The sequence below is a fragment of the Columba livia genome, chromosome 1 (genome assembly GCF_036013475.1).
Source record: "Columba livia isolate bColLiv1 breed racing homer chromosome 1, bColLiv1.pat.W.v2, whole genome shotgun sequence".
NCBI lineage: Eukaryota > Metazoa > Chordata > Aves > Columbiformes > Columbidae > Columba > Columba livia.
The window spans coordinates 31,920,866-31,939,946 of NC_088602.1; the positions used below are offsets into that span (position 1 = coordinate 31,920,866).

Genomic DNA, 19,081 nt, shown 5'->3' on the forward strand with positions numbered 1-19,081 from the left:
TTCACTATCCCAAATACAGTCAAAGCAATATTAATGATTTCATCTGCAAAGTGTCACCCTAAGCAATGGCTCATATCAAAACAAAAGGACTTGTTTACTTCCAACAATCAGAAGACTCTTCCATATCCAACTGCCAGCACCCTATGGTCAAGTAAAAGCCACAATCCTGGCTTGATATTCAAATTTAATTTAAAGTGGATGAAAATAAAGTGGCGCAAGGATAAATTCACACCACAGACAACGGTCCGAAAGAAAGCAGTGAACGATAGGAAAGGGAATACAGGAATCTGAAGCAAACATCTGAAAAATACTGAAAAAGGTCAAGTCTGAAACTCTGCAAAACATGAGGACAGCAGTTACTGGACAAGTGTTTTAAGAGGTTAATAGTCATACCTGTTAGTGACAATGGTTCCAACTGATCTGCTCTACCCTGAACTCCAGTCAGTGTATGCCAGGTATCTCAGCATCACCTACTGTTTCAGCCCCTACAGTGGTTTCTCCTTCTAACTCCTAAACGAACTTGAGTGTGAGATAAGGATAATTCTGGCTACAGTTAGTAACTTCAACTAGGTTATCCTGACGAGCTGACTGGAGTTATACTGATGCACAAAGGAAACCTCTTTGGGGAAAGTTAAAATTTTTGACATATTCTAGGTTTAAGTTATTAATAAATGGCACAAAGGCTTTGTGCCTCTTAAACTAAAAAGCAATGGGAGCATTTAAATACCTCCGGGAATCTGAATAAAGACAAAAACTATTCACTGTGAAAAATAAAATTTTCTCATGCTTTATATAATGCACATATATAGCAAACTGCCATGTAATCGAGTACTTATAAAAGAAAGCATGAGGAACTCATGGCCCAAAAGAATATAACTCTACAGTATCATTTGGCAAGTATTAGGCACCCAGGTATATCTTGCTGGGTATACCTGGATGTTAACATAAAGGACACATACATTGAAAAGCCTATATAGCACTCAGTAAATTAAAAATAAATAATCGTATTTTAAGGTTAGAAGAAGAAAGTCCAACTACAAAAATACCCCTACACTATGTAAAAAAAAAAGTAGAAAAATACAGACATATATGACATGATCAGCCACTTTGAACAGCCATATTTCAAATTTGCTACAGTGTTCCTAATGAAAGCACATCTGAACCTGCTAGGAGAAACAGTCGTATTTTAGGTATTTTAGTGCCATTTTACGTTTAATAAGAAAAACTAAATATATAGGAAATATTGGGGCAACATTTGAAAATTAAAATTATAAGGGTAACAACTAAAATTTTTTTTTATTGACACTTTTTTCCAAACCAGACTTCTTCCTTTTTTAATCACAACACTTCTCCCACAAAATAATAAGCCTCATATGAGGTGCAGAAGCAATAGCATACTACCTTGCAGAAATCACAGGAACTAAAAAGCTTTCTTAATGTGTATGACTTCTTATCAAGCAAGAATACTTCTAATTCAAGTATTTAGTATACAATTCAAGAATTCAAGTATTCTCTATGTGACTCCAAATAAAGCCAGATAAATTTTCTCTCTAGAAATACTAACAGGAGTGAATTTCTATCCTTAAAAGTAGAAAGGTCCACTAGGTGAAAAAGCGCTACCAAAATAGACATTTTAAACTGAATAACAGCCATGGTGAACTGGTAAAGGGAAGAAGGAGAAACAAGGGTATTTTAGGCTGGAAGCAACAAGGAGGTTTCCAGTCTTCAGAGAAATTAAGCTCTAAACCAGCTCCCTCATAGAAGTAATGAAGAAAAATGAGTTACCTAGTTTTGAAATTAATTTCTGAAGGTGATTATGCTAAGAAAATCAATACCAAGCATCTGGACAGAACCACCTACACCACTCTTGTCAGTCCTTTTCAGTAGGACAAGCATTTATTTTCTTTTAAATACTTAGTTTATTCGCAGATTCAGTCATTCCACCTGACTTCAGCCACTTGTAACAGGCACCTAAAGCCTTGCTTTCTGTAGTCAGAGGAAATCTAAGTAAATTTCTCTAGGTGCCTCCTTCTCCTTTTGATTTCAGAGGGAGGCTACAGAAATGCCATCACTAAAAAGAACTCCAAAGTCATTCACAAAAATTTTAAATACATTACATTAACATATAAGCTACTGTGAGCGTACCTGTTGGGATCTTGTAATAAATCTACTGCTTCTCTTAGTTGTTCTATCATTTCTATATCAAGAGTTTGTTCTTCTGATAAATTTAATCTGTAATAGAAAAAAGAGGTATTCAAAAAAAGAGGCACAACAGCAATTATCAAAAATAGTCTGAATTTCAGTTTGTGAGCTGTATCTTCCAACTGGAACACAAACACTATAGAGGGGACAAACCAGCCTCTGTGCACACTACTGTGTGCTGAATTTATTAAAAAAATCTCCAGCACTTTGTCCTTAACAAAGCGCCCTAACCTAATACACACATAAACAAATGTCATGAACTAAAATTTGTAGCACTTAATTAAACCGAGTGACTTCTCAAAATGAAAATTTATTTACCCATATTTGATTCTTTATTAACTGCACTCATCACATGTATTGTTTTAACATAAGTACTAAATACAATGATTCTTTAATGGATCAGGGTGCTTTATTTTGCTTTTCAACATTTGTAATTCTTTTTGGAGTTTAAAAACACAACTGTCTGATAGTTCTACCAATAAAGCTCTTTCAGAAAGTACTTATTCTTCCCTTCCTTCGATTTTTGTTTTAAATCACATAAGACTCCACTGTTCTGCTCAGTGACAACTTCACAGTACACTGTCATGCTACATCCCATTTTCTTAGGCACTCTCCTCAGCAACTGACATTCACTTGCTATGCTCTTGAATTAAACTCTACGAATTAATGATTGCTTCAGGGTTAAAATTATGACAAGAGAAGAAAAAAGATAAAGGGATTCCTTTCCAATTAGATTACATTTTTTAAAATGTACATTAAATTTAGATCTTACAAGTTCTGATAAAATCCTTTTTTACAATGCCACTAACAGACTGAATATCAAAAACTTAGTTTAAAAGCTTGCATTCTACATAGGGAAAAAATATTACAGCATTATTGTTTCATATAAATTAATTAGTTGTAATATGACATCTACTCTATTTGGCAATAATGTGTAAAACATTGAGCACACACTAAGTGTGCTTCTGTCATGCCTCCAAGTCTACGAAATTATTAACTGATAAGGAAATGTCAGTTCTGATCAATCTAATGAAATCACACAGCTAATTACTTAAAGATACATAAAAAATACTTACATTTCGTCTGTTTGCCATTGTGTGTCCTCTTCTATTCTCAATAACTCATCACACTCTGCTGCTCTGCTCTGTAAGCAAAGTGATATTGAGAACTGAACTTTGCAATTAAGTAGGTAGATAAATTTTGCTTTCAGACTCTGCACTGACCTAATTTATGTAACAGTTCTGGTGGCTAGTTGAAGCAATGCAATCCTTCTGCTCCACTCCTCACGCTACCCCATTTTAAGATACTGATTCCAAATCTTCTATTCACTGTTCAGCTTTTATTGAGGTCAACAGCCCTTACCTTCCTTTAACTGTGGAAAGGAAGTCAAGCAGCATGAGAATTCTTTAATCTACATCCCAGATTTCATTCGTGCCTTTCTGGTGTATGCAAACGTGTTTCAATTAAGCACAACCCTAACTCTCCTTTTACTGGCTGTCCTCCTGCAGCCAGATTTGTTTACAAAGCAAGGAAATTCCAAATATGCAAACAGTAGCAATTATGTACTTCACCCATAATTATTAACAGGATTCCTTTTTGACAATTTTAACAGCCAGTAATAAATTTTTTTAAAACAAATCAGAACAAAAACTGCATATCAGTCAGCTGGTTATTTTGGGTTCAATGTAGACATATTGAGCCCCCCCATCCTATCTGTAACTATGTTCTGTAACATCCTACCTGTAAATATGAAGTACTACTTATTAGAAAAGATGACTCTTTTATGCTTCTATTTGGTGCTATGTAATTTTCTCTTTTATCTCAGATAGGCAGGAACACTGAGGTAGTTCAGCTGTCAGTAAATACAGCAGCTCTCTGAATGGATGTGCTTTTGTACTAACAGAGAAACAACAGGCTTGCCCTGTTATGTGTCATGTGTTTGGCACAATCGCATCACCCTGTACCAATAGATGCTGTCCAACTCCGCCAGATGCGTCACTGAAGAGTGCACTGGCTTCTCTAACATTCCCAAAAGACGGCCCATTCCCCAGCAGAACTAATAAAGCCATTCTTTTCCTCCTTACAGGAATGAAGTATGTTGATTTTCCCCGTGAGAAGGGCACATTTTGTAAGACCAAAAAAAACCAGCATTTTTTCTAGAAGGTGATCTGTATTCTGAGGGCATAATTAAATAGATAAAATAAATAAAGGCACATAAATTACTAACATTTGAAAAATCACAAAATCTTCCAACTCTAAGCCCCTCTTTTGCACTGCAAGTTGTACTGATTTCACATATGGTTTGGTTAACCAGAATCTCAATTTTAGAAGACACCCACTATCCCAAATGGCATTCTAGTACAAGACTAAATGTAAACCACAAAACGTAACAGACTCAGAAATCCACACAAGAAAGCAAATGCCTCAAGTTCAAAATCTTCAGAATAAAACGGATGTACTACCTGTCCAAATCACCAATGGCTGATCTCAACGGCCATAACGTTAAGAAGATACCAAAATTTTAAATTTTTAAACTGCTTACTCTGGCACTATTCTTATACTGAAAATCAATACAGTAACCTATATTTTACTGAACCAGTGCCTGCAACACATTACTTTGGATAATATTATCTTATTATGATAGAGCACATTCCCAAGGGAACAGTCTTCACATTGTATAGTACTGAAAAACCTGATGATGAAGTGAGAAGAATGAGGAAAGGAAATACAAAGTATATACACAACATAATGTATGGTCAGCTTCAGATGTGTCTACTCCTTTGTCAGGGGAAGATCAAAGCATTTTATTCCCTTTTATCTAGCTCATTCATTTCACATGTGCATTAACTGAAAATTTGTTTGCAGCAAACCTATGATCATTTAGTAATATTTTAACTATCTAAAAATACTACTAATATTTTAACTATCAAAAAAACCAAAACCCTCTATTTTTTTAGTATAAAAGTCACAAAAGGACAAGCCAATATAAGATAACTTGTAGTATCCTACATTTCCAGCAACTTCAAATAACTCCTCCTGATTATCAACATTACTGAATTCACATTTTTATTTGTAAATAACAAGAAATAATAAGCAGCATGTATTTAGTATATAAATAGTTTTCTGATAACTACATGTCTTTAGTAACTATGAAAGGGAAAAGTTTATTTCTTCTTTTTTTTCCCTTTGTTTTGAAATGCTAGTCCTCTGGGACTACCACCACAGAGATTCTGCAAGGAGCTGAACATTTTCAAGATCTTTGCTGCTACAAAAACCAGAAAGGTTGCTCAAATAAAGAGATCTTTTGCAGAACCAGAAGTCTGCTTCCAAGAAGCTGAAAGGCCACATCCTCTCTTTTCACTATTACTTCCCAGCACACTTTTTCCTATAAGGGATGGAAGATGGAAGGGATACAGTGCTTCTTTCCACCCCTTAACAATCTCCACAGAAGAAGAAAATTAGTCTAAAAATAGCCATACTAGATAATCTCTTCCAGCCTATAAATGGAGACACCACGTCCACAGGAACATTACAAAATACTACTACTATTTCTTAAACATCTTTGCATTACAAAGGATCTAGGAAAAGTATCCATCAAATGAATTTTCACAAAAAAAACACCCACTTGCTCAAAACTTCTCTAGAATCTTTCAAAAACTCCTCAGTCTACCTAACTACATTTAATTCATAAATTCATCAGGCAGTTTTTGCTATATAATAATGCAAGTGAATTACATGAGCTACCACACAACAGTGATCACTAATGACTCATAGTACATTTCTATGGATTCCACTGCAGCTCTTTCAGACACTTACATCTAGACATATTCCACTAAACATAATGCCACAAATAGGAAAAAAAAAAGTAAATGGGGAAAATACCATTTAGACAAAAGGCACAACAGAACAATTCCTAAAAGGTCATTCATTGTGAAAAACAGTTCCAAAAGGAAGCACATTTGGCAGTTCCCCAACAAGAAGCCACATGCCAGGAAGATGCTCCATGACTAATAAGCAAGTGCTCATTAACCATGACAGAAAGACAAGAGTAATACTTTCAAATGGATTTAGCGACTACCTACGACATGTGTAACCAGCAATCCAGAGCACGAGTGTTTAGTAATGAATGTCTTAAGGAAATTAAAATGGCATCCAGACCTTTCCATGCAAAAAAGGCTGATAGGTATCATCTCCAAGTTTCATAGTGTGGATAACCTGTGTTTTCTTGCATATTTCATGATATACACACACATATGCTTTATTATACACACAAACATATACACAATCACTCAAATGCACTCTCCCATCACTTATAGCATGTAAAAAGTACATAGGAGAGTCAGTGTATACTCCCAAAATCCACCAAGAAAGGAAGTTGCCAAATCTTGTAAGAGGCAGGTTCCTAGAATAATAAATTTTATTTTACATATGATCTATTGTCTTTAAAGATCTCTCCATTTCCACTATAATTTTAAAATATTCAAGAAAATGTATTTCAATACTGTAACATGATTTCATAACTTTAGCCACCACATATAACTCTGAAATATCTTCTTGCATTTTCCTAATGTAACGAATGCCAAAATTTCTCAATTCAAAGCAGAAAGCAAATAGTACAGAATATATATGCCACATTTTCTTGAAGGCTTATACATAGTTAAAGGATAACTCTCATATATACTAGAAAAAGAGTTACGGGTAAACTGACCTCCTAGATTACTTATAATCACTTTAAACCTACCTGTTTATGTTTGCCTTCTGTATTTTTTATGACAATGAATAACACCTGTGGTCTCTTATTCATTGAAACGTCATCAGTTTGTTATTCCTGCCTGCTCTATGCTTACAAAAGCAGTGAAGATATTTCCCCCCATTTAAAATTGTCACAAAACTTGCCTTAATGTAACTCATAAACTCCGTAGTAAGAGTCTCTGATTCATCAAACTGGTTTCCTGTTTCTCTTGACTTATCATTGACAATCAAGTGTGAAGATCCCTGATGGAATTCCACTAATAAAAACAATTAAAAAAAAGATAGAAGAATGATTTCTGGTTCACCTCAACATTTGTTACTCAATACAATTTAACTGTACTAAATTAAGAGAGCTCAAAACCAAGCAAAGTTTAAATGTAAAGCATGTTAAAAACCTCAAGCAAATTAAGACTTTCACTTTCTAAGGAGTGATGCCAATTAATTTCAAAGTTGGAATAAATCAATACCTTCGGCTCCTACAGTCGCAGATCAGAAGCACCAGAACAGGCATTGATGGAGTCAGTTTTGAACTACACCAACTGCGTCTTGCCAGTTCCAGCACAAGAACACACTTGGACAGCCAGAGTATTTCAGGACATTCAGATGTCTCAGTCAGTGACTTGCAGTTTAATGCAACTTTAGAGTTGTTCTACTATAACACAGTAGGTAGCATGTAATGCTGTTACTATCTCAGTATTCTACTAAATTCTGATCAGCATTTCAACTGATGTTCATTTAATCTAGTACATAACACTAGGGAAAGGCTGATCTTCTATTTATGTGGTCTCCATACGCAACTCACTGAGTTCATCCTGTGATTTATCATTAGTATTTGCAGACTTTGGAAAAACATTGTTTATCACTATATAGATGTAATTTAGAAAAATGTAAGTTACTTTAATAAAATTTAGATAAAATTACACCTCTCAAAATCTGAAGAGATTTATTTATTTTCCAGGGGACACGGTGACTTCAAGTAATAAAGCTTTATATGTGCATAAAGTCCAACTGTAGAAATTGACTCTGCTTTTACGGAAGACCGATGCTTGTTGGGTTGTGACTTTTGCAAATTTAATTTCCTCTTATACACAGAATTATCGACAGAATTTCCCCGTGTTTAACTTCCACTTTTTTTAGATTCCAACCTTTTCGTGAGCTAGCATGGCGACCTGGATCTTCCTTTACAACCTGATCTTCTTCCATGATGTCTGACATTGGAACATTAAAGCTGATAGTATCTTCATCAGATGGCTAAGAAGAAATAACAGAAACACTTGTTTCAGCTCGAACCAAGACTGATAAAAATGTATACATTATGAATAATGCTCACTAAAGAGCAGCAAACTAATTTGGGAGATGATACTAGCGCATCTAGCGTGCCCAAATCCTGCTGTAGGAAGTTGTAGTCATGCTGAATACATCCTCACGACAGGCTTGCCAAGCACCACCATTCGTTCGCTGTCTTCTCCTATCTTCCTCCCTGCACCAGTCCTCCCGCTGCAGTGACACTGCTGCACCGTGCTGCTCCCTGTGTGTATTTCAGGGACAGCTGAAAATAGCAGCTCCTTGTAACCAAAGTACGTAAAAAAACCTGAGCCTCACACCATAATCCTCTTTAATTTCCCTTCAAGACTCTTTTTTCTCCTGCATTACCATATAGATTTTTAATTTAATGCCTATAGCAAGCAAGATGAGCTTTGTACACTGTGGCAGTATGCTTTATGAGATTGAGTGGTAGAGCCAAAACCCAGCAAATAACTCTCAAATACACTAGGTTTTTTTCATTGGCTTAAAAGATCATCCATTTTTTCAGCTCTATTAGCTGGTACACTAAACCACATTACCTTTATCTCCAAGCTTATCCTGTCTATGACTTTACAGACAGTGGCTACACAAACAAGTGCTGACACACTGGCCTCTCTCCTCCTGTCCCATGCCCCTAGAGCTCTGCTATTCTGTAGGACTGGCAGCAACTTGCTCACAGTGGGACCTGCTCACATTCTACCCTGAGGTGAACTATAGCAATAACTAGTAGGCCTTGGATACTGCTCGCCACAGCATTTTCCTGGAGAAAACGGATGCTCACAGCTTGGATGGGCATACATTTCACAGGGTAAAGAACTGGCTGGATGGCTGGACCCAAAGAGTAGTGGTAAATGGAGTAAAATCCAGTTGGTGGCCAGTAACAAGTGGTGTTCCCCAGGGCTCAGTATTGGGGCCAGTTCTGTTTAATCAATTATCCGTTTTATCAATTATCTGTACAAGGGGACCGAGCACACCCTCCATAAGTTTACAGATGACACCAACTTGGGTGGAAGTGTTGATATGCTTGAGGGTAGAAAGGCCATACAGAGGGATCCGGACCAGCTGGATCATCGGGCTGAGGCCAATTGCATGAGGTTTAACAAGGTCAAGTGCCGGGTCCTGCACTTGGGTCACGACAACTCCAGGCAGCACTAGAGGCTCGGGGAAGAGTAGCTGGAAAGCTGCCTGACAGAAAGGGATCTGGGGGTCTTGACTGACAGCCGGCTGAACGTGAACCAGCAGCATGCCCAGGTGACCAAAAAGACCAAGCGCATCCTGGCTTGTGTCAGGAATAGTGTGGCCAGCAGGACTAGAGAAGTGATTGTGCCCCTGTACTTGGCACTGGTGAGGCCCCACCTTGAATCCTGTGTTCAGTTTTGGGCCCCTCACTACAAGAAAGACATTGAAGTGCTGGAGAGAGTGCAGAGAAGGGCAACAAAGCTGGTGAGGGGCCTGGAGCACAAGTCTTGTGAGGAGCAGCTCTGGGAACTGGGGCTGTTCAGCCTGGAGAAAAGGAGGCTGAGGGGAGACCCGATCGCTGTCTACAACTACCTGAAAGGAGGCTGTAGCATGGAGGGTGTTGGTCTCTTCTCCCAAGTAGCAAGTGACAGGACAAGAGGAAATGGCCTCAAGTTGCACCAGTGGAAGTTTAGATTGGATATTAGGAAAGGCTTATTCATGGAAAGGGTTGTTGGGCATCCTGAATCTATGGCTTGTGATAAGGAATGGAGCAATCTGCTTTGCTCTTAAAAAACTGTATCAAAGATATGTGTGATTATTCCTATTTGCCATGAATATCCTGGACTTAACACACTCTGTAAATGCAGACCATCCTAAATGTGCTTCTCCATGAATAAACCATATGTCATTAAACCTACGAATTCAGTGGCTGTATTATTCTGCTGAAAGAAAAAATTCAAAGGATATTAAAGGATTTGATAAAGCCTTATCAAAATGATGAAGCTTTATAACAAAATGAACTAACATTGCAGTACTGACCCTATTTGTCAATTCTTAAAATAAATTTTTAATTTTAAAATAAATTTTATTTTAAAACAAAACAAATTAGGATCTCAAAGAGAAAATAAACAAACTACACATCAAGTATTCTAAGCACAAAATTTGCTAGCTCTTTTAGACCTGAAACAATAACAATTCAACAGCTTAAAAAAAAAAGACATGCACTATATAAATTAATTCAGACAAGGTTACAGTGAAGTTCCTTCTCTTTCTTTCAGGTTGTATCTCATGTGACAGTTAAGCACTAAATTCAGTTAAAAGATTCATGTTTTGTTAATTTTGCAAATATCATTTGAAAATTTTAAAGTAAAATGTTCCTATATGCATTATTACAAGTTCTGAATACTAAAACAGGCAAGATTTTTTCTCTCAGCAGAGTAACACACATAGCTTTTAGCAAAATATTTTGGAGTGTTGGTTTAAAAAAAGAAACCCGCCAGCCATTCAATCTGTAAAGAGAAGTCATTTCTTTAACATGCCATGTTTCACTTTCAGGGACTACAGAATTTTGCAATTGATTTTCCAGGTGTTTCCTTCCAGTATGCTATGAAACAGAAACTATCCAAAGCAGCACGCACTAATACAAAAGTATTGCTCCTTTGAAGGTGAAATACAGTATCTCACTTCCTTCATCCACAGTTTTATTTTTATGCAGCTGGCAATAGACGACAATAGACATATAAGAATCAAAATGTTATTCCAATACTGAATTCGGACTATGCATTTTGAAAGAATCTTCATATATGCATTTTTGCTGGTTCTAATGTGTCATTCATATGGGTAATAAAGCAGGGACACCATCTGGATCCTGTAAGCACCCTGTTGCTCTAATGAATTTCAACTAATGATAAAATAAGACCAAAGGGGAGTGGAAAATGAATGAAAATACTACACTTTTCCTAAAAGATGAGGTGCATGAGTGCACTACCTTAGAGCAGAACTCACCTTCAAGTTACTGTCATCAATTTTACAGCAACACTACATCTTTCACTTGAAATGCCCAGGATGACCACAGCTCTGAAAAATTGACCCTGTAATGACCCTACCAACATGTCAGAGAGAAATATGCAAACTATTCATTTCATCAAGTACTTCATCCTGTGTGTAAAGACCCGAAGTTAATTAGCAAGCGATTCATTTAAGTTACTGTTTATGTTATACAAATGGAAAATGATCTTGTAGTATTTTCTGTAAAAGAGCTGAAACTCAACAGCCACTAGCATTCAGACTAAAATGTAGTTTGTTTTTATATGTCTGACGTATTTATAAAAACTGTCCAAAACCATATTTTAATGATCACTTTATGACTGATCATTTTATGTTTATCTAATGCTTGGTATGTGGATATCTGATTGTAGTTAACAATGTACATGAATCTGTACTTGCAACATGCTAATATTGCTTGCATGATTCTCATGTATAACACAGGTATTTAAGGTCACCTCAGAAGGAACAGTGAGTGGTGAATTTACTACCAAATGCATTTGGAATTCCTGATCTCAGCATTATTTTCTCCTTAATAGAAGAGCAGTAATCGGGGACAGAATGAGTAAATAGTTCTCATATGAAAATCCTTTGTACTAAAAAAATGTATTGGGTTGATTGTCTTTAAAATGATTTTTGCAGCATTCTGATTCCTACATTTTGATTACAGGAAAGATGGTCTCTTTTCTAAAGGTGTTATTTATAGCTAAGGAGGAAATTCTAGAATAACAGTTTAATCATCAAGCCAACTCTGCTTCAGGAAGTGTAAGAATGGCAAAACAGTTTGTAAGTGTCCCTGAATAGACCACATGCTCTTACAACTAGAGGGAAACCATTAGAAATCACAATAATTCTGCTTCATTTCCATAATAGCCAAAATATGGGTGTGGAGGGAAGGGAAGCTGTACACAAAATTCAGGCAACTTACCTCTGTTGCTGACAAACGTTTATCACCATTATCACTACCAACACCTGAATCTGAGTCCTTTTTACTTGGGTAGATGTCATCAATGCTAGATATGAATTAAAAAAAAAAATAAATTAAAAATCCCAAGGAAATAAGAAACTATCATAGCATTTACCATTAGAATTCTGCCCTGGCTTTAACTTAAAGCAAAATTCCAACCAGTTTTAATGGCAGAAGGTGAAATAGCCTAGTACGGTTAAAAACTACACATTTGCATTCTGGCAATAGTAAAATAGATAAGCTAGAATGTCTGGTTAGCCTAATGATTAATAAAAACAACAGAAATAATGTGCTATAAAGCTTTTTTTTGTCTATACACTATGTAAAAACACTTAGTTACCATCTACAAGTAGCACAGGAATCTGACTGAACTCATTTAGCCAAGGGAAAAGCAACTATACTAGCTGAACTCAAACTGGAGTCAACTGATTTAATTGTAACCATCGATGCATTAAAAATGAACCGATATTTCCCTGGGGCTTGAAGTAGTTATTAACATAGAAACCTTCTTTATGTGTTTTAAAATAGACTTTGAAATCTGGGTTTTTAAGAAAATGACTATAATAACGGTAAGTGCTCTCTCTCCTAGTTTCATTACTTAGTATGACCTCTACTCATTTTAAAGCATGCTACTAGACTCATCACCTAACTTGTTTGTAATATTATTTATTATCCTCTCATTTGCAATCATGAAAGCTACAATCCTGAATTTGGATAGACACAGCAATTTAAAAAATAACTTTATCAGTCTTCACGTGAATAAGACATCTGATTAATCCTAATCTTAAATTATCAGTAAATACTAAGGATTTTTTTATAGTAACTGCATACGGAAATCCTAATCAGGTTATGTTTTTTTCTTTAGAAGTGTAGTTACTCTCTAAAATAAAATTTTGGTGATTATTATGTGACAGAGCATTAGGCTGTTAGTTACCAACTGGAATCTATTCTGTACTATTCCCTTACCCTAGCCTTCATGATCTTATATGACCAAAGTATCATACAGAACATGACATTCTTGTCAATTTTCTTGTATACTAAAAGAGCAAAACAGAAAACCAGTAGGTGTTTCCCAAACTGAAAACTTATTCTCCATCCTGGATTCTTCCCACCTCTGGCGTTTATCTGACAGATATCCACAAAGATGTGTCCAAGCATACACAGAAGGAAAAAATTTGCTCGAAACCTTATTTAGATGACCAACAGCAAGATTATCCCCCCACCCAGGGTGTAAGCAGCAACATTGTTACTTTTTATTCACAAAAAAAAAAATTGTTTTTATTGAGTACTCTCCAGAAATAAGGCATTATCGTACTGTTTCAGATTGGCTATATTATACTTCCCATGGTAGTGAAGAAAGAGGTGGCTAAAAAGTGGTTTCCAATTAGCTGTGGAGATTCTCGTAAAAAGGAGCTGCTTCATAGCTCCTGTCCTTAAACCACCATACAAGATGACATTTCCTAGATGTCTGACATGACACATTAAAGATTTTGTCTTTCATTTTGCTAACAAATAAGCACATTTAACTTTAAAAGGATCTCAACATGCATTCAGTTCTCTTTGCTGGATGGATAAGCCTCTGGATTAATAAAAAAGCTTGAAACAACAATGCAACAAATGTATAACAACATATAAATCACAAAACAACAAAAGAACTTACTTAATGTGTTAAAAGATTAACAAGAAAGTTCCTACGCTTAATGATACTACCATCTCAATATATTTTCAATATATTCCAGAAGTCTACTAGTAAGAGGTTAGGATTTAAACTAAGGTCCACTTCTAAGCTCTTTCCGAACATGCTGCTAACTTTAATCAGACATGATTGTTAAAAATATTTTTGTCTAAACTCTTACAGGGATTGTACTAGATTAAAATATATTAAAGCAAAACAAATCCCTTCAAAAGTGTACACTCCAAACAGCACCTAAATAATGAAACTCTGGAAGCTAAAGTTATAAATATATTTATTTCTCTTTGTTCACGTTACATGAAAAAAACTAAGCGAGATTTTCATACATACCTCTCTTCCACAGGTTGTGGCAAATGCTGTTGTTCTATGGCATTAAGATACAGTGAGTCTGCTGTTTTAATCTGACACGCCTGTACAGTCAGATATTTGAATATATGCACCTTACCCTTTGTACAAATCTGTTAGACAAGACAAAAATAGTTACATTCATAATTAGAATGAAAGAAATTATTTATTCCAAATGTCACTTACTGTAAAACGTCCCCAAACCCAACTCATCACAAGATACCATGTAGCGGAAAATGGATTGCACTCTTTTTAAAAAATTACTAATAACTATTTCAATTACCCAATCAACTACTTGTTGTTACTCAAAGAGTAAGACAGAAAAAAAGAAAATAATGTATTCTAGTTAAAAAAATTCAAATAAGCTTTTCACTAAAAATGAATTATGATAAAATATATCATATGACCTATTACTAACCATCCATTGAATAAATATTTCCCAAAATTAAAATTAGTCATTAGACACTTAATTCATCACCATGTCCCTTATACTCTTAGTCACATTGTTTTTACTAGCACCCAAGCATCTTTATGATGTGTTTCACCTGCATTTTAGAAATTTTTTCTTTCCTTTAACTGCACACTTCTAGTTCAAGTGCTTGCTGAAACTTGTTCTGTATTTTTTGAGTTTAGTAATGGCATCACCATTGGTTATGAGAAGCATTTCTCCAATGTAATAAAAGCAACAGCTGTTGATCCAGAACAATTGCAACTTTCAGCAATGTAGTTTTAACCTACTGTCCAGCCAGTCAACAACGAAGCTGTCCTTAAGCAGAAAGCACAGGTTCCTTACATTTATTATAATCATTTCTCAGCATGGCCTACAGTTCAGAACAGGAATTTGATGCCTTTATGTATCACAATCTATTAACCTACACTACTAATTAAAATGCATTTCACATGGATTACATTCTAGACCATCTGCATATTTTTTAAGTTAATAGTAAATCACTGTAGAACTTCCTAGAACTGGGTTCTTATTAACAGAGAGAAAATTTATCCAGGAAGTTTCTCAACTCTATTTTTCAAAATTATATACATATTCCAACATTTTCATATGCAGACAGGAATGACAAAAATAAACATCTAACAGAATGGAAATCTTCTAGAGTCATGTTGGTTCAAGTGGTGTACAGACTCATACACGGAACATATGAAATTTTCTGTGATTTATTTATATATAAACAACTAATGCCCGTGATGACTGAAGTTCAGAAGTCTGCAATTGCAAAATATGACATTTTTAAGATATAATTTGTTAGTGTCCACCTGATATTAAGGCACAATTTAAATGATAGATGTTACTTACTTGTGCTGGTGGAGACTGCAAAGGATTGTTCTCAAGCAGTAATACTTGTAACTGCACCATCTTTCTAAAACAAATTGGAATCACAACCACTTTATTGCAGGAAAAGTCGAACTTTACCAAGGGAAGTTGTACTAGTTCTATAAATAACAAAAAAGAGAGAAGATATTATATCTGTATTTATTTTTACCATAAAATAATAAAATAAATAAATAAATAAATAAAAACAATTAAAAATACTAAAATAAAAATAAAAATAATAAAATATTTCTCAATAATTCTTCTTTTGGATTCTGGAAAAATACAAACTTGGGCAGGAACATGGTCAACATTTACTCCATTCTGTACTGGGAAATGAAAAGTGTGCATGTTAGACAAATGACAATAAATTTTAATTTTTTTTTCCCTGAAATTCAGCTGACAGTTCTCATACTGCACTCACAGCTAAGTACATGTGCAAATTAAAAGATGCCTAGAAGGTAATTCATTAAAAAAACCCTCACACACTGGATGTTATATTCTGCAACCTCAAATGGAATAGATTTGAACACAAAGTAATTACTGGTTTTTAATCATATTTACTTCCGTGGTCAAAAATACTTTCAAAATGCTAATAAAGAGAGTTACTGTAAAGGTATTCAAATTTTTTGTTTCTTTTTACCTTGGGGTAAAACTTCGAGGTAATTTCTTCTGACATTCAGTTCTTTTAAAGATTTCAGCTGGCCTATCTGCTGTGGCAAAGCTGTGATTTCATTACAGCTGACATCCTACAGCAAAATAGTAATAACAGAAAAAATGAACTTCTGGCTCCTAAATGTTAAACATTGCACATGTGAAACTGTAGCTAATCTTCTATTATCATTGTAATTTTTTATTAACCTGAAAACATGCAACCAGGTATGTTCTGTCTCCACAACGCAAAACTAGATACATGAGAAAACGTTTACACATTACTTAAAACCCAGAGCAAATTCTTATTTGGAGAACAAGTTAATTTTGAAAGTTAGTTTAGTTTCTATAGAAACATTCAAAACAAGTTGCTTAAGATGTTCTGCCATTTTGTTTTTAACTTTTATTCATATGAAGAACTCAGTACTATGACTATATAACCAAATATGTTTGGATAAAATTTAAAACTGCTAGTGTGTGGATCTGACTTTTTAAAAAGGTTCTTGTTCTTCGGAAGGGAATATTTAAGCAAAATTAAAAAAAAATAAACACACAACAAAAAAACAAACAACAAAACAAAACACAACACAAAGCAATAGCATTCTGTATTAACGCTCAGGAAATGCATATATTCTAAGTCTGATTTTGATGACGAAATACAACTGGTTTAATGATCTGGAGGAAATTGGAACCCATCCTCATTTCAGCATTCCTTAACAAGTAAGTGCTGTAAAGCTGAGTTCAAAGTACACGGTCTGGCTATACCGAGCATGATGTCAAGCAACAAGTTTATATACAATAGTATTACTGTAAGAAACACTACACTTCAACACTACTGCTAACAAGAAACTGCTATGAATATACAGTAAAGATCAACTGCAGTCAGATTTCCAAGTCATCTCTTTGAAGATAGTTGCTTTAATACTCATGAAAAACATCATATTAATGCTCTATCTTTAAGCCTAAAAACTAGTTAACAAAAAACAATAGTAAAAGCAAAGTGTTATCTGGCAGCACTGCTCACTGCATCAGACAAGTTTCTTCTCGTAACAGAATCTCAGTGCTGCCAAAGCTTCCTTCCCTTGTCAAAACAGAGTCAGGAAATCATTGTAGCTTTTAGATGAGGAAATTAAAAATCCCAGTTAATGAGTGCATCTTTCACCCAAGTCGCTGAACAGTATGTTTAATTGAACTGTTCCCAGATAATTTATTTTTAAAGCTTTACTGTCCTATTTTTCGTTTATACACTTTAAACAACTTCATAATTAGATCCTCAATTTTTAGAGCACTGAATTTAAAGTCACCTTGCAGCAGAGAAACTCTGGACCAAGTGTACTTATGCAGACATATCAGAACAAGTCAGGGAAAGGGAGAATTTTAAAGGAAAAACAAACAAACAAACAAAAAGCCTGGTAGTGAGTAGCCTCAGAGTCCACTTACCACCTTTCATAACATCCCCAATAAGATGGATCTGTTATGACAGCATGTCAGCATTCACAAGATCTCTAGAGACACTATAGTATCTTTTATCCTACCAAACACTGCAATCCAATTTTTTTATTACTTTGTTTGACTAGCTGTGGAAAACAAAGACCTATTAACATTATTTCTTGTTATGCACTTGACTATTATTAGACTTCATAAGCATGTATGTGACAGAGACAGTGTTTATCTTTCCCATTACTTTGGTACTAACAGAAGAAACATTATCAAAGTCAAATGCCTTTGGTTTTCAGGCTAATAATCTTTTGAAGGAACTAGATAACCAGCAGTTTGGAACTTTGCTTCATGGACATCTGCAGAAAACTGAAGTCCAATCACCTACTTCCAGGGCCTAGTGTTTGCTGAAGGTCAGACTTCTTGCATCAAGTCTATTTTGTCCTGCCATGCCAATACAGACGATTTCTCAAGATCAGAAAAATGTAAGGCATATATAAATTTAACACTAATTACTGCAGAATGAAGCTCAATGGTATGAAAAAAAAAAAGTCATCAATATTTTTCTTTTGTTTATGGTAAAGTTTAAATGGTCTTAAAACAATAAAATTCAGCATAATATAAACAGGAAAACAAATACAGTACTCTGGCTCCATATTAATGTACTTATTGACACACAGAAGTCCATCCAAACCTTACCAATTGAGGTAAATTTCCTCCTTGTATCCATTTTAAAACTTGGGACTCCTGATTGACCTGTTATTTCTAATAAGCAGGCGGATTCTATCAGGGCTTGTGACACACAAGCCATACAGACTGGTAAAAGGAAGTTACACAATCAATGAGCACACAGACGCTTTTAGGAAACAGAAGACAGCAGGTCCCACCTGGTCAGGCTGCTGGCCCAGAATTAGATGAGGTGAAGGACCTAAATCCCTGCTGAAAGATTTAAAGGCTTCCAAGTGTGAGACAGGAGCACCCCAGAGGTGGAGAATGCTCTTCTCTGAAGAAGGCACAAGTGCAATACTGCCCAATTGGATAGAGAACAGAATTTTACTGTACGTCTGATAGTTTTAGCTGCAATCAATGAGCCATTTCTGCCCAATTACTCGTCTTTCACGGAAAAGAAGTTTCAGATTGACTTCACACCAGTTCTGCACTCATACTCCTGGCTGACAGTAGAGGTATGAGTTACACAGTTGCAAAGAAAAGCAAGTTTCCCAACCAAATTTTGAAAAAAAAAATTGAATATATAATAATTTGTATGTTTTTTGATGCTTGTATGATAGGTTAGATCTATATAACCCAGAACCCTAAAATTTAAAATTATACTCATAAATTTACTGTATGTAATATCCACGTCATTATATACATTTTACACTTGTGGCACAGAAATGTGTAC

General features: G+C 35.2%; 1 protein-coding gene across 17 annotated transcripts in view; it reads right to left on the reverse strand.

The window, feature by feature from the left end:
* Nucleotides 1–19,081, reverse strand: part of LRCH1 (leucine rich repeats and calponin homology domain containing 1) — a 127,797-nt gene that overhangs the window by 40,335 nt on the left and 68,381 nt on the right. For all 17 annotated transcript variants that reach the window (XR_010470649.1, XR_010470647.1, XR_010470646.1 and 14 more), the window contains exons 4-11: nucleotides 16,235–16,340; nucleotides 15,577–15,713; nucleotides 14,253–14,380; nucleotides 12,191–12,275; nucleotides 8,100–8,205; nucleotides 7,099–7,211; nucleotides 3,279–3,346; nucleotides 2,146–2,232 (exon numbers count right to left, since the gene is read on the reverse strand). Coding sequence is in view for 7 of the 17 variants with exons in the window: in XM_065053919.1 (XP_064909991.1) it covers nucleotides 2,146–2,232; nucleotides 3,279–3,346; nucleotides 7,099–7,211; nucleotides 8,100–8,205; nucleotides 12,191–12,275; nucleotides 14,253–14,380; nucleotides 15,577–15,713; nucleotides 16,235–16,340 (830 nt within the window). In the remaining 10 variants the exon portion in view is untranslated. The remainder of the gene's footprint in view (nucleotides 1–2,145; nucleotides 2,233–3,278; nucleotides 3,347–7,098; nucleotides 7,212–8,099; nucleotides 8,206–12,190; nucleotides 12,276–14,252; nucleotides 14,381–15,576; nucleotides 15,714–16,234; nucleotides 16,341–19,081) is intronic.